At 42.9% G+C, this 10,953-nt stretch overlaps 1 protein-coding gene across 1 annotated transcript; it reads left to right on the plus strand.

Moving 5' to 3' along the window:
* Nucleotides 1-464: 464 nt before the first annotated feature.
* lpcat4 (lysophosphatidylcholine acyltransferase 4) lies at nt 465-9,680 on the plus strand. The gene is made up of 13 exons (XM_012837392.3): nt 465-1,172; nt 1,881-2,244; nt 2,706-2,818; nt 3,139-3,199; nt 3,989-4,047; nt 4,908-4,942; nt 5,325-5,379; nt 5,775-5,857; nt 6,139-6,264; nt 6,809-6,962; nt 8,344-8,436; nt 8,646-8,781; nt 9,058-9,680. The coding sequence occupies exons 1-13, from the start codon at nt 1,092-1,094 to the stop codon at nt 9,234-9,236; spliced, it is 1,539 nt and encodes a 512-aa protein (XP_012692846.1). The 5' UTR covers nt 465-1,091; the 3' UTR covers nt 9,237-9,680.
* The last annotated feature ends 1,273 nt before the right edge of the window (nt 9,681-10,953 follow it).

The raw sequence follows: 10,953 nt of genomic DNA on the forward strand, positions 1-10,953 counted from the left end.
TAAAGTGTCAGAAACAACATTGACAACAATGATAGGGAGTTGTTGTTTATCTTTTCCTTTTTTTTACTGACTGGCTGGATGAAGTCTATCTTTGTGGCTGATTTGGCAAGAGGTAACAAGGATTGTAGGTTGCACAAGGCCCCTGCAAAGGTGTTTGAGTGTGTGTTTAGTGCATTTGTTATGGTGCACAGCACATGAATTTGTTGTGCTTTCTTGAGCTCCATTAGCAAAGCTGAACTTGTTTTAATGCTACACTGATATTAATGACAGTGTTTATAATAATAAAAACAATTCCAAGATGGAATGGTAAACTCGGAAGGTATACTCGCTTGCCTACACATGACCACTGTGGTGACTGCCAGAAATTCAGTTTGTGCAAACAGAAATAACTCCATCTGTTATCAATAAAAAGGGGTGGGGTAACACATCAAAAGTCTATTTTTTGTCCCATCCAAAGGTTTCGGTTTCGACCCCAGCTGTAACTGGCGTCTATGCAACAATCGAATTTATAGAACAGGGAAACTGGCGTCTACGCAACATTCGAAAAGATATCTGCGAACAGACCTATTATGCAATTTCCTTGTGAATCGTGATGAAAAAAACTTGCAGTGACTCAGAAACGAATGCAAGAGGCGAATGGGTTTCAATCGCTCCATATTACAACCAGTTGAACTTGTATGTTGACTGACTAAGTTTGGAGGGGGCGGGTCAGGTATGTTGAAAATGACGAGAACTTGGACACTCCTGAAGTCAGTGTATTGTTTTCCAGACCATGTGGAAGGAAGGACTGTTGCTGCGACCGTGTATTAGCCTTCATATCTGGAACTCCGGACAACAAGCCTCTAGATAATTCATTAATGAAAGTATTTTAAAAGATTTTAATATATGTTTTTTACGCTTGAAACACAGTTCTTTTTTAAATCTGGGCCTGGAAACATCCGACGGCTACAAGGAACACGTCACGCAATCCTGTCTCGGCGTTACTAATATAGCCCATCTTACTTTGAGAACAGGAATATAAATCACTTCAGTTTTTATTCCACTTTCTGATCGTTTGTTTGTATTGTGAGCGAACTAACCGTGCTGTCGCTATGGAGAGGCGTAATACGACGCAGGAGTATCCCCACCCGTTTGTCTATGAGCTTAAACTCACCACCGCACAGAGGATCCGGGTAAGTTTCTATCCTCTAATATTGGTATAAATGGGCAATAACGCGCTTAAAGGAATACACCTCTTCATTTTATTAATTTTGAATTACTTTGTAATGGCAACAGAGAAGCGTGTCTGTGTTTACACAGCAACGGAAGTTGAGCGATGCTATTCTGTTACGGCTTGGACGCGTTTCTACATTTTTTGAGGGATGATCTCTACTAGAAAAAAATAAAACCAAAAATGTCTTTTTTCTTTCTTACAAAGCTACATGATGATTTTAGTTATTCAACAACACCCTGGTAGTCATTAGGAACAAAAGGTTTGCTCTGTTTGTGGTCAGTCACCATCTCTCTGTTTTGGTATATCGGTAGATGTTATCATTGTTGTCAGTCTTTTTTCATGAGAGATGTTGGAAGGTTAAATTTGTTCTTAAAACATTGCGCACTCTTTAACCACACTCGTTAACTTTAACCATATGTAGTTGCTCACCTGTACTCGGCCTGACCTTTAACTGCATACTAAAATTGGCTACATATGAGTTAATCTGGAAAAAAAATAAAAATCATGTTACTGTTGAATCACGTGTATCTTGCTTAACATTGGTATGTAGGTTACTTAAGCTTTACTGTGTTCTGTTCTTTTCTATTTGTGCATTGGAATATTTAAAAATACTTTAATTGAAAGGTGTCCAAAGACCATTTTGGTAAACTGTGATTGCACCTTACAGGGGGTTGTGTTGGGCATCGTGCTGTTCCCCATCCGTGTGACTCTGGCCGCCCTCTTGTTCTTTATCATGGGGCTCATCGCCAGGCTGCGTCTGGCCGGCCTGTCCAGCGAGGAGCGCCTGAAGCCAGCGCGAGGCTGGCGTCGCTGGTTCCCCCAACACGCTGTCCGGTTGCTGAGCCGCGGCGTCTTCTTAGCCCTGGGCTTCCTGCGGGTGAAAATCAAAGGACGGCAGGCGGGAGTTGCCGAGGCGCCTGTGCTGGCCGTTGCACCGCACAGCGGCTTCTTGGACATGCTGGTGCTGCCTTGCACCAACCTGGCCACCGTGGTGTCCCGCTCGGAGAACACCAGCCTGCCCGTGATTGGAGGTGAGGTTCAGGGGAGGTTGCGTGTCTCAGGTTTTCCAGTATCACTCCCTGTTAGGAAAGGCAATGGACTACGGTCTTAGCTGGGCATGTCTTGTGCACTTTCGGATTCCTGTGTTTTGGTTTCTGATAAAAATGCATGCCTTTATGGTGCTGTTTACCTATTTGGATGACAGATTGGCCTAGCGGAGCCTTTAGCCAGGTTCAAAATCATGGTTGGGCTTGTGATCACTGGAGCACGAGTGAATTGACCAAAAAAGGAGAACTGATATTGTTCAGCTGTTCAGGATTCAATTCATGAGGTGTTGATACTTCCAATGGACAAATCCAGGTTTAGAAGTGCATGCAGACAGTCTATTCCAAGTGAATCACAAGACAGAGCTTGACTGGTCTGGGCAACTGACATGTAACACTAATGTAACCTCTTTTTGTCTTCTCTCTCCATCTCCCTTTCTCTCTTTCAGCTCTGCTGGAGTTTAACCAAGCTGTGCTGGTGAGCCGGAAGGACCCGGAGTCAAGGAAGAAGTGTGTCAGTCAAATAACAGAGAGGCTGACATCCAATGGCTACTGGCCTCAGGTCAGTGAGAATCTTCTTTGGTTGGCTACATCGCGGAATGTGGTCAAATCGCATTCAAGGAAAACGTCATCACTGATGCGTGTGTGGTGGTTTGCTTTGAGGCTGAGGAAAACGCCTTTTTTAAGTATCAAACTTTAAACTAACAGTTGGACACTAGTCTTAATTTCATGTAAACATCCTGAGAAGTTAAAGTACTGACTTTATCTCTTTCCACGCCCCCCGCCCCTCTCTCTCTCTCTCTCTCTCTCTCTCTATCTGTTTGTGTGTGCGCGCACTGTCTCTTCACTCTCTCTTTCTCTCCCCCCCCTTCCCCCTGGCAGATGCTCATGTTCCCAGAGGGAACCACCACAAATGGCAGAGCGCTCATCAAGTTCAAGCCTGGTAAGCACAAGCTAAAGCAAACAGCAGCGCCTCCCAGTGTGTGTGTGTGTGTGAGAGTGAGTGAGTGAGTGTGTGTGTGAGAGAGTGTGTGTGTGTGTGTGTGTGAGTTAGAGTGAGTGTGTGTGTGTGTGTGTGAGTGAGAGTTTGCTGCCTCCCAGCCCAGCACGGGCCTCAGCTCAGGGCCATAAAAGGGCTGGGGAAACGGCGAACATGTAAATGAAGGCAAGACGAGAGAAACTGAGAGAGACGGAGGAAGGCAGAGGGAGAGGGTGGAAGTGTTATGAGGGGAAGAGGGGGGAAATCAAATCAAATCAAATCAAACTTTATTTGTACGGCGCATTTCATACAAGGAAGTAACACAAAGCGCCTCACAGTAGGAAAGAAAAGGGGAGGGGGGTTTACAAACACTTGTAAAAAAAAAACACACAGATTTTCAAGAGATAAATAAATAAAATAAAATAAACGTACTAACCGCACTGGCACCGTAAAGGACTACTCAGCACGGTCATCGTCAAACTAAGCTGCTGGGGGGGGGGTTACAAACACTTGTAAAGAGACACAGATAAGTAAATAAATAAATGGTACATTAATGTTAAATAAATACATTTTTATTTTTTTAAGGAAAGGATATTTATGTTCACCAATCTTTCTTTTTTAATAAGTCCAAGGAGCACTGGAACGTCAGAGGAAAGAAAAAAGAAGAGAAAGAGGAAGGGAATGGGGGGGAGGAAGTGAAATGAATGTTTGCTAATCCCATGTTTCTTTCTCTTTTTTTTTTAATCTCTTTAGGAGCGTTCTTAGCTGGAGTGCCTGTCCAGCCAGTGCTGCTGCATTACCCAAATAAGCTGGTGAGTGCTGACCCCGTCACCATCAATCACACTGTTTCATCATTACAGTCAAAACACACACACACACACACACACACACACACACACACACACACACACACACACTGTTTCATCATTACAGGCCAAACACACACACACACACACACACACACACACACACACACACACTGTTTCATCATTACAGGCCAAACACACACACACACTACAATTCTTTATTTGGATCCACGGATTAAAACAAATATTCAAAAGGGTTTCAGAAGTTGCTCTATTTGTTTAGATATGAATGTATGATATAGACCTGACTGACTGGCTGTATAAGACATAAATGTAAACCTGACTGACTGGCTGTAACAGACATGAATGTAAACCTGTCTGACTGATTGTATCAGCAATAATGAAACAACAGGGAAATAAAGCGAAGACACACACACACCCTCAAACACACCCTCTCACACTCTCACACTCTCACACTCTCACACACTCACACACCCTCACACACACCCTCACACACACCCTCACACACACCCTCACACACACCCCCTCACACACACCCTCACACACACACACACCCTCACACACACTCTCTCACACACACACCCTCACACACACACACACACACTCAAACACACACAAACACACAAACACACACACTCCCACACCCACACCCACACCCACAACCACACCCACACTCACTCACACACTCGCACACACCCACACACCCTCAAGGTAAACAGTTTCTGCAGTTCCCGCGACAGTTGTAAAATGGGCTGGGCAATCAGACATTGTTTACTCAATCCAAGAAGATGATCGTAGGGGTTTCGGACACTGAAGTTTGACGAGACAAAATTAATCTGTTCTAGGACACGGTGCGTTGGACATGGAAGGGAACCTCATGGTGGGTGACCTCATTTCAACAATACTTCTATTTTATCTTGGTTACACAAGTTTGGATTCTCTGATTTTAAGGTTAGGGATTGTTTAGTGGTGTTGTACAATAAAACCATAAGATCTTAAATGTAAGTTGCTACCATGTTAATCCATAAACATACACTGCCATACATGTGTTTTACTCCGCTCTGTGTATAAACCTCTATCAACGTCAGTTGCTCCTAAATCATTAAGTGCAATAAATGAATATCAGATTTTATATATTATGTACCCAAACCTTTGTGGATGTTAACTTCTCTTAACTCATTCAGTATATAGAATGCATGGTTTAAGGTGTGAATTCATCGATTAGTGTTTTCTACATTTTATTTGTGTTTGTATATTCACAGGCTTCAGTGTTTGTGGCACACCACCTCTCAGTTCTACATCAATACGACCATTGAGGTAAAGTACAACTCATTAGCACAACTCATAGCAGTGTGTTTCCAAATGTAAATCTTCCATATCTGTACTGCACCGTCCTCTTCTGTGTCTGTGTAAATACATTTTAAAATGCGGTCTGAAAATGTGTATGATTTTTTTATAATATATTTTAAAGAGATGAAATAAATATAGGAGCACTCATAGTTTTCTGTTGCATTTTGAGGCGTTTTGGCAGCAGAAAATGTCTATGAAATTACTTACACAGGCCTCAACTCCCATGACTTTTGATATGTTGTTATATCTAATTTATTTTTTTAATTAGGGCCGCTGTCAACAAATCAGATTTTCTGTCTTTGACACTGCACCACCAATGAGACCTCATGACTGATTTCTCTCTTTCCTCCCATTGGTTGCAGTTCCTGCCCGTCTACACCCCTTCGCTGGAAGAGAAGGAGAATCCCAACCTGTATGCTGACAATGTTCAAAAACTCATGGCCAAGTGAGTCACCTCTAATCGTTCTCTTATACTTTGTCATTTCGTTTTGTTATGCATCTATTTATTAGTTGGAGTTATTCAAATGTAATCATGTTTTATTAATCTCATTATGTGACCGCTATAGACTTTTGAGTTTGAGTAATTGGTGACTTCTCCATCAATATCCTGATCAGAATCGTCATTAATAACACACAGGAGGGAGTGTGTTTGCTTATTATAGAGCAGCTGGTTACCTGTGTATATATACTAAAGCCACAGTATCTAAAGTGTGTGTGTGTGTGTAGGGCTCTGGGGATTCCTTCCACTAATTATGTGATGGAGGGGCGTTTCCCAGTGAAGCATGTGGGCGGCCTCTCACTCCCTCTGGAGTCGCCCGCCAAGGAGACCCTTAAACTGCTACACCATGCCAGGTGAGATGGAAACAGTGTGTGTGTATGTACGTGTATGTATGTGTGTGCTTGAATACTATCTTTGTGTGTGTGTGCGCGTGGGCACGGATATGTCTGTTTGTGAACGTGTGTGCACATACCCTTATCACAGGTTAAGGTTGCAAGATAAGCAGTTGCTGGAATTTTGATATTAAGTTTTCCTGACCGTGTTTTGGTTTCTGATTATGTATGTTTAATCATGGGGATATCACAAAACCCTAAAATATATCTGATACTGTTCTGGTAACTTTTCTAAAAGTTTTGTACCACATCTCTGGTACTACAACCACAATAGATCATTTTGGCGTCGACATTTGCCATTCTTTTCTTTTTTTCACTGAACTCACCTTAAAATGTTGCTCTCCCTGTTCCTCCTTCTCTCTCCTCTCTCCTCATTTAAGCCTGAGCACATCTGAGGTGCACACTGTGTGTGTGTGTCTGTCTCTGTGTGTGTGTGTGTGTGTGTGTGTGTGTGTGTGCTGTAGGTGAGATGTATAACCACATGTGTCCTCTCTCTTCATTTAAGCCTGAGCACATCTGAAGTGCACACTGTGTTGAGCAGAATGATTGACAGCTGTCAGACAGATCAGGAGAAAATTATCTCTGTAAACCAGCTGCAGCAGTGGCTGGAACTCTCCGATAAAGAGACAGCTGCAAAAATCTGCTCTCTTTTCTCCAAGGTAAGGTGTGCGTGTTTTAAAGGTACTATATGTAACAGTTTTAATTTAAAACATTTAGAAATAGAAACGGAATGTGAAGAAATCAAAGGTTTTGATGTATGTCATGAACGCCCATGCTCTGTGTTGTTTGGATAGCCAGTAAAGTTAGCATGCTAATCAGCTAGTCCCGACCCGTCCTCTCTCAATACCACTTTGTACCTGTACCTGTGGTTATCATTAGAGTTGAACGGTTCCCCTCCATGGGTGCCGGTGTGTCTACAACTGTTGAAAAGAACTGGATATCCAGTAAAGTTAGCATGCTAATCAGCTAGCCTCGACCCGTCCTCTCTCAATACCACTTTGTACCTCAGAAGGCAGTAGTGAGTCACTCTATCGAAAACAGCAAAGCAAAGCGAGGGTGCGATCACCGGCATAATGCTGCATTCAAGATAACTTGGATCATACATATAGCACCTTCTAATGTTTCTGCAATGAGGGTGTGTGTGTGTGTGTGTGTGTGTGGGAGCAACTGGCAACCTTATCTCAGGGTGAGGCAAAGCACACAGAAACGCTGCATTAATCCAGTGTACTTCTGTGAGTGTGCTTCTCTGCGTTGTCATTGCATTGTGTTGTCATTAGAGTGAACAGCACCTTCTAGTGTTTCTGCAAGGAGTGTGTGTGTGTGTGTGTGTGTGTGTGTGTGTGTCTGTGTGTTGTTATCAGTAGAGTTGAACGTTTCCCCTCCATGGGTGCCGGTGTGTCTACAAAGCTTAAAATGCTTTTGAAAAGAACTGTAGAAAAGAACTGTTTGCCTTGAGACTGTGTGCGGCTGGGATGTGCTCCACGATTATGTCACGTTGGTCATAAGCCCGTCTGCCCCAAACTCGTGTTTTTCTCTCCTAAGAAAAGGGCTCTTTGTTTCAGCGTTTACAAGAAAATAACAGATTACAGACACTGGTGAACAGTAGACATTGTTGGTGATGGTTCAGATATGAGTGAGGAGTATATGTGCATTGTCAAAAATGTAAGCCTCCAATGTGTGAAAATGTAGCATTCTCTTGTCATTACCTATAATTGGTAAAGGTCCCATTCAGTTAAAACATCACACTCATGCATCTGTCTAGACTTTCTACGTGTCTGTATGTGTATGTAGAAGTAGGATGTTTATGTGTGTATGTGGCTTGTCGTATGTCATTGCTTGTCATACATGCTTGTCATACATGCATTGTCTATTATTTCTAGATATTAAATATTTTCCCATTTGGTAAGCTAGATATAAATACCATTCCCCCTTGTCATAATGAAATGTTGTATAATAATTCTCAGATATGAATCAATTTCCCTCTTTCTGACGGAGTGCGGTAGGTGAGATGTATAACCCCATGTGTCTTGTGCTCTGCAGGATGACACCGTGGACCTCAGGCTGATCTGTTTGAGTGTGTCTGCCGTCTCGGGGCTCTGCAGTGTAGAGGAGCTCCTGGCCACTGCCTTCAGGGTGAGCACGGAAGTGTGTGTGTGTGTGTGTGCTGTGTGTTGTTTTTGAGAGACAAAAATGGTTTACCAATAGATGGTGAGAAAGGGGAGTGTTAGTACACACTCAATAGAAATAAAATAGTGAAAGTATGGATATCCGAGTGGGTGTATTCCCTAGAATCATCACTGAAAGTATCAACCGCTCATGGCCTGTGTTTGTTTGTGTGTCAGCTGTATGACAGTGATGGTGACGGTATCCTGACTGCAGTGGAGCTGGCAGGCCTGATGGGGGCACTGGTGGGCAGGCCTCAGTTCAACACCTCGCAGATCTACTCTGAGCTGACCAGCAGGGGGCAGGCTAACAAAGGTGAGAATCAGTGCAGGAGCGTGAAGCACAAAAACTGCACTACTATTCACTCCATCAAAGGGCAAAAATCACTTTTTTCTACCCACGAAAGCCCTTGGATGAAGCAAATTTCCTTAATTATGTTTCCCCATTACAATAAGATTCTTAGCACAGGTCTAAGTGTGAGGTAGAAGAGGGACCCTGGTCTTAGAGCTCCACCGCCAATGAACTGTTTGGTAACGAAAGTTTGAAAATAATTATTCAGCTGTTTGATTTCATTTTTTTTTTTTCTTAAAGAAATGCTCCTGAGCCTACTGACAGAAGAGCCAACCTATCAGGAGCTGGTTACTGAGTATCTACAACCAGAGGGGGCGGGACATGAAGCATCATCACACCCCACGGCTGATGGGAAGGACGGCAACCACAATGGGACCATGCAGAACGGCAACATGGTGGCCAATAAGAAGGAAGACTGAGAATTCTACCCGTTATTTTCCACAGCTTTCGCAAGTGGAGTTGAAAGATAAAGTGTTTTTGAATTGTGAAATGTCTGCTATAAGCAGTCTTTATAAGAATGGATAGGCGTGTGTGTGTGTGTGTGAGAGAGAGTGTAAGTGTGGGTGCGGGTAGGGGAAGGGAATGTCTGTCTTAGTAGTAATTTGCAGTGACAAAAAGTTTACATGTCGCATCATACAGTACTGTGGTTTCCAGTCTAATTTATGGAGAACTTTACCTCTGTGGCATTGAATGTAAGATGGCCATGTGTTATCGATTTGATCGAAGCGAATGAAGTGCACTGTCTTTAAAAAAAAAAAAAAAAAAAAAAAACTTTTATGGGAAAGAGAATGTACAATCAACACAGGATTTTGTTTTTACATTTTAATATATTAAACTTTGTAAATAAAATATTCATTTGTACAGCTGTAGTTGTCATTTGTAGACCTATATACAGTATTTGTATTCATATATACAGCACTCATTACTTTTTAAACCTTCTTTTCTGTCTTTTGTTGATTCTTGCGCTCCATCTCTCTCTCAGCCTTCTCTGAGGAGAGGCGTTCGGCTTCTGACAACTGTTAGTGACCTCACTTCCTGTTTGTCTTTCTCTTTCATCCTGATTGGCTCTCTGCTGACGCTTGTTGTTGTCCTCTTTAACTTGTCCCTTTCTCTCTTCCTCTTTGAGAAGTTTCTTTGTGCTGTCTGCTACCTTGGCCCCTGTTGCTTTCTCTCCGTTTTCTCTCGTCACCCGATCTGTCTCTTCCTTCATCTGTCTTCTGCTCTGTGCCCTGACGTTTTCCTCCTCTCTCTCCTCCTCTCCCCCATCCCTCCTCGTACTCTCCATTGTTCGACGTTGAGTCTCTGCCTCTTTCCTTTCCGTTATATCTGCAGTGGTCCTTTCTTCCGTTTCCTCTGTGTCTTTGCATCCTGCTGCTTCTGGACCTCTAGTTACTCTGCCACTCCTTGTTCTGGCAGTGCAAGCGTTCACCTCAAACCCTCTCTCTGTCTCTTGGCTTTTTCTTCTGTCCCTCGTCCCCTCTTTTTTATATTGATCATTTGTGATATCTACTTTGGAGTTTCCTGACATTTTAAGCATTTCAGGGGGAGGATTAGTTTCATCTTTGACTGATAAATGTACTTCTTTTTCACACTTGTCTTCATCTGTCTTTTGTTTAGTTGGGTGTGAAGGACTTTTTGTCTCCATCTCCGCTCTCTCTACCATCATACCAACATTTCTATTTATATCTGTTGTCTCTTCGTCTTCTATATTGTCAATCTCTCTGTCTTGCAGCTGGTCTCTTGCGTTTCTTGAGCTCTGTCTCTGTATGTTCGTTTTGACATCCATCTCTCCGTCTTCATTAGTTTTGCTTATCTGATCGCTTTTGGGAGTTTTTCGCCTCTCCACTGAAGTCCGCTCCGTTGTTTTCTCTACCCCTTGGCTTTCCTCCTCTTCGGAGCATTTGGTTGGTCTCCTGCTCCTGGTTCGAACTTTGTGAGCTTCCACATCAATCTGTTTCTCCACTTCTTTGCTTACAGCTTTTTTTGAGATGCGGGGTGCAGTATCATTTTTCATTGCTGCTCTCTTCTCCAAAGCAGCTGGTAGCTTCTCTTTTTCCATCTCTTTCATTTCTTTATCGGTCACAAAACCTTTGGTTAATCTTCTACTTCTTGTCACTATGTGAGCCTCAGTTCGAC

The sequence above is a fragment of the Clupea harengus genome, chromosome 18, assembly GCF_900700415.2.
Source record: "Clupea harengus chromosome 18, Ch_v2.0.2, whole genome shotgun sequence".
Taxonomy (NCBI): domain Eukaryota; kingdom Metazoa; phylum Chordata; class Actinopteri; order Clupeiformes; family Clupeidae; genus Clupea; species Clupea harengus.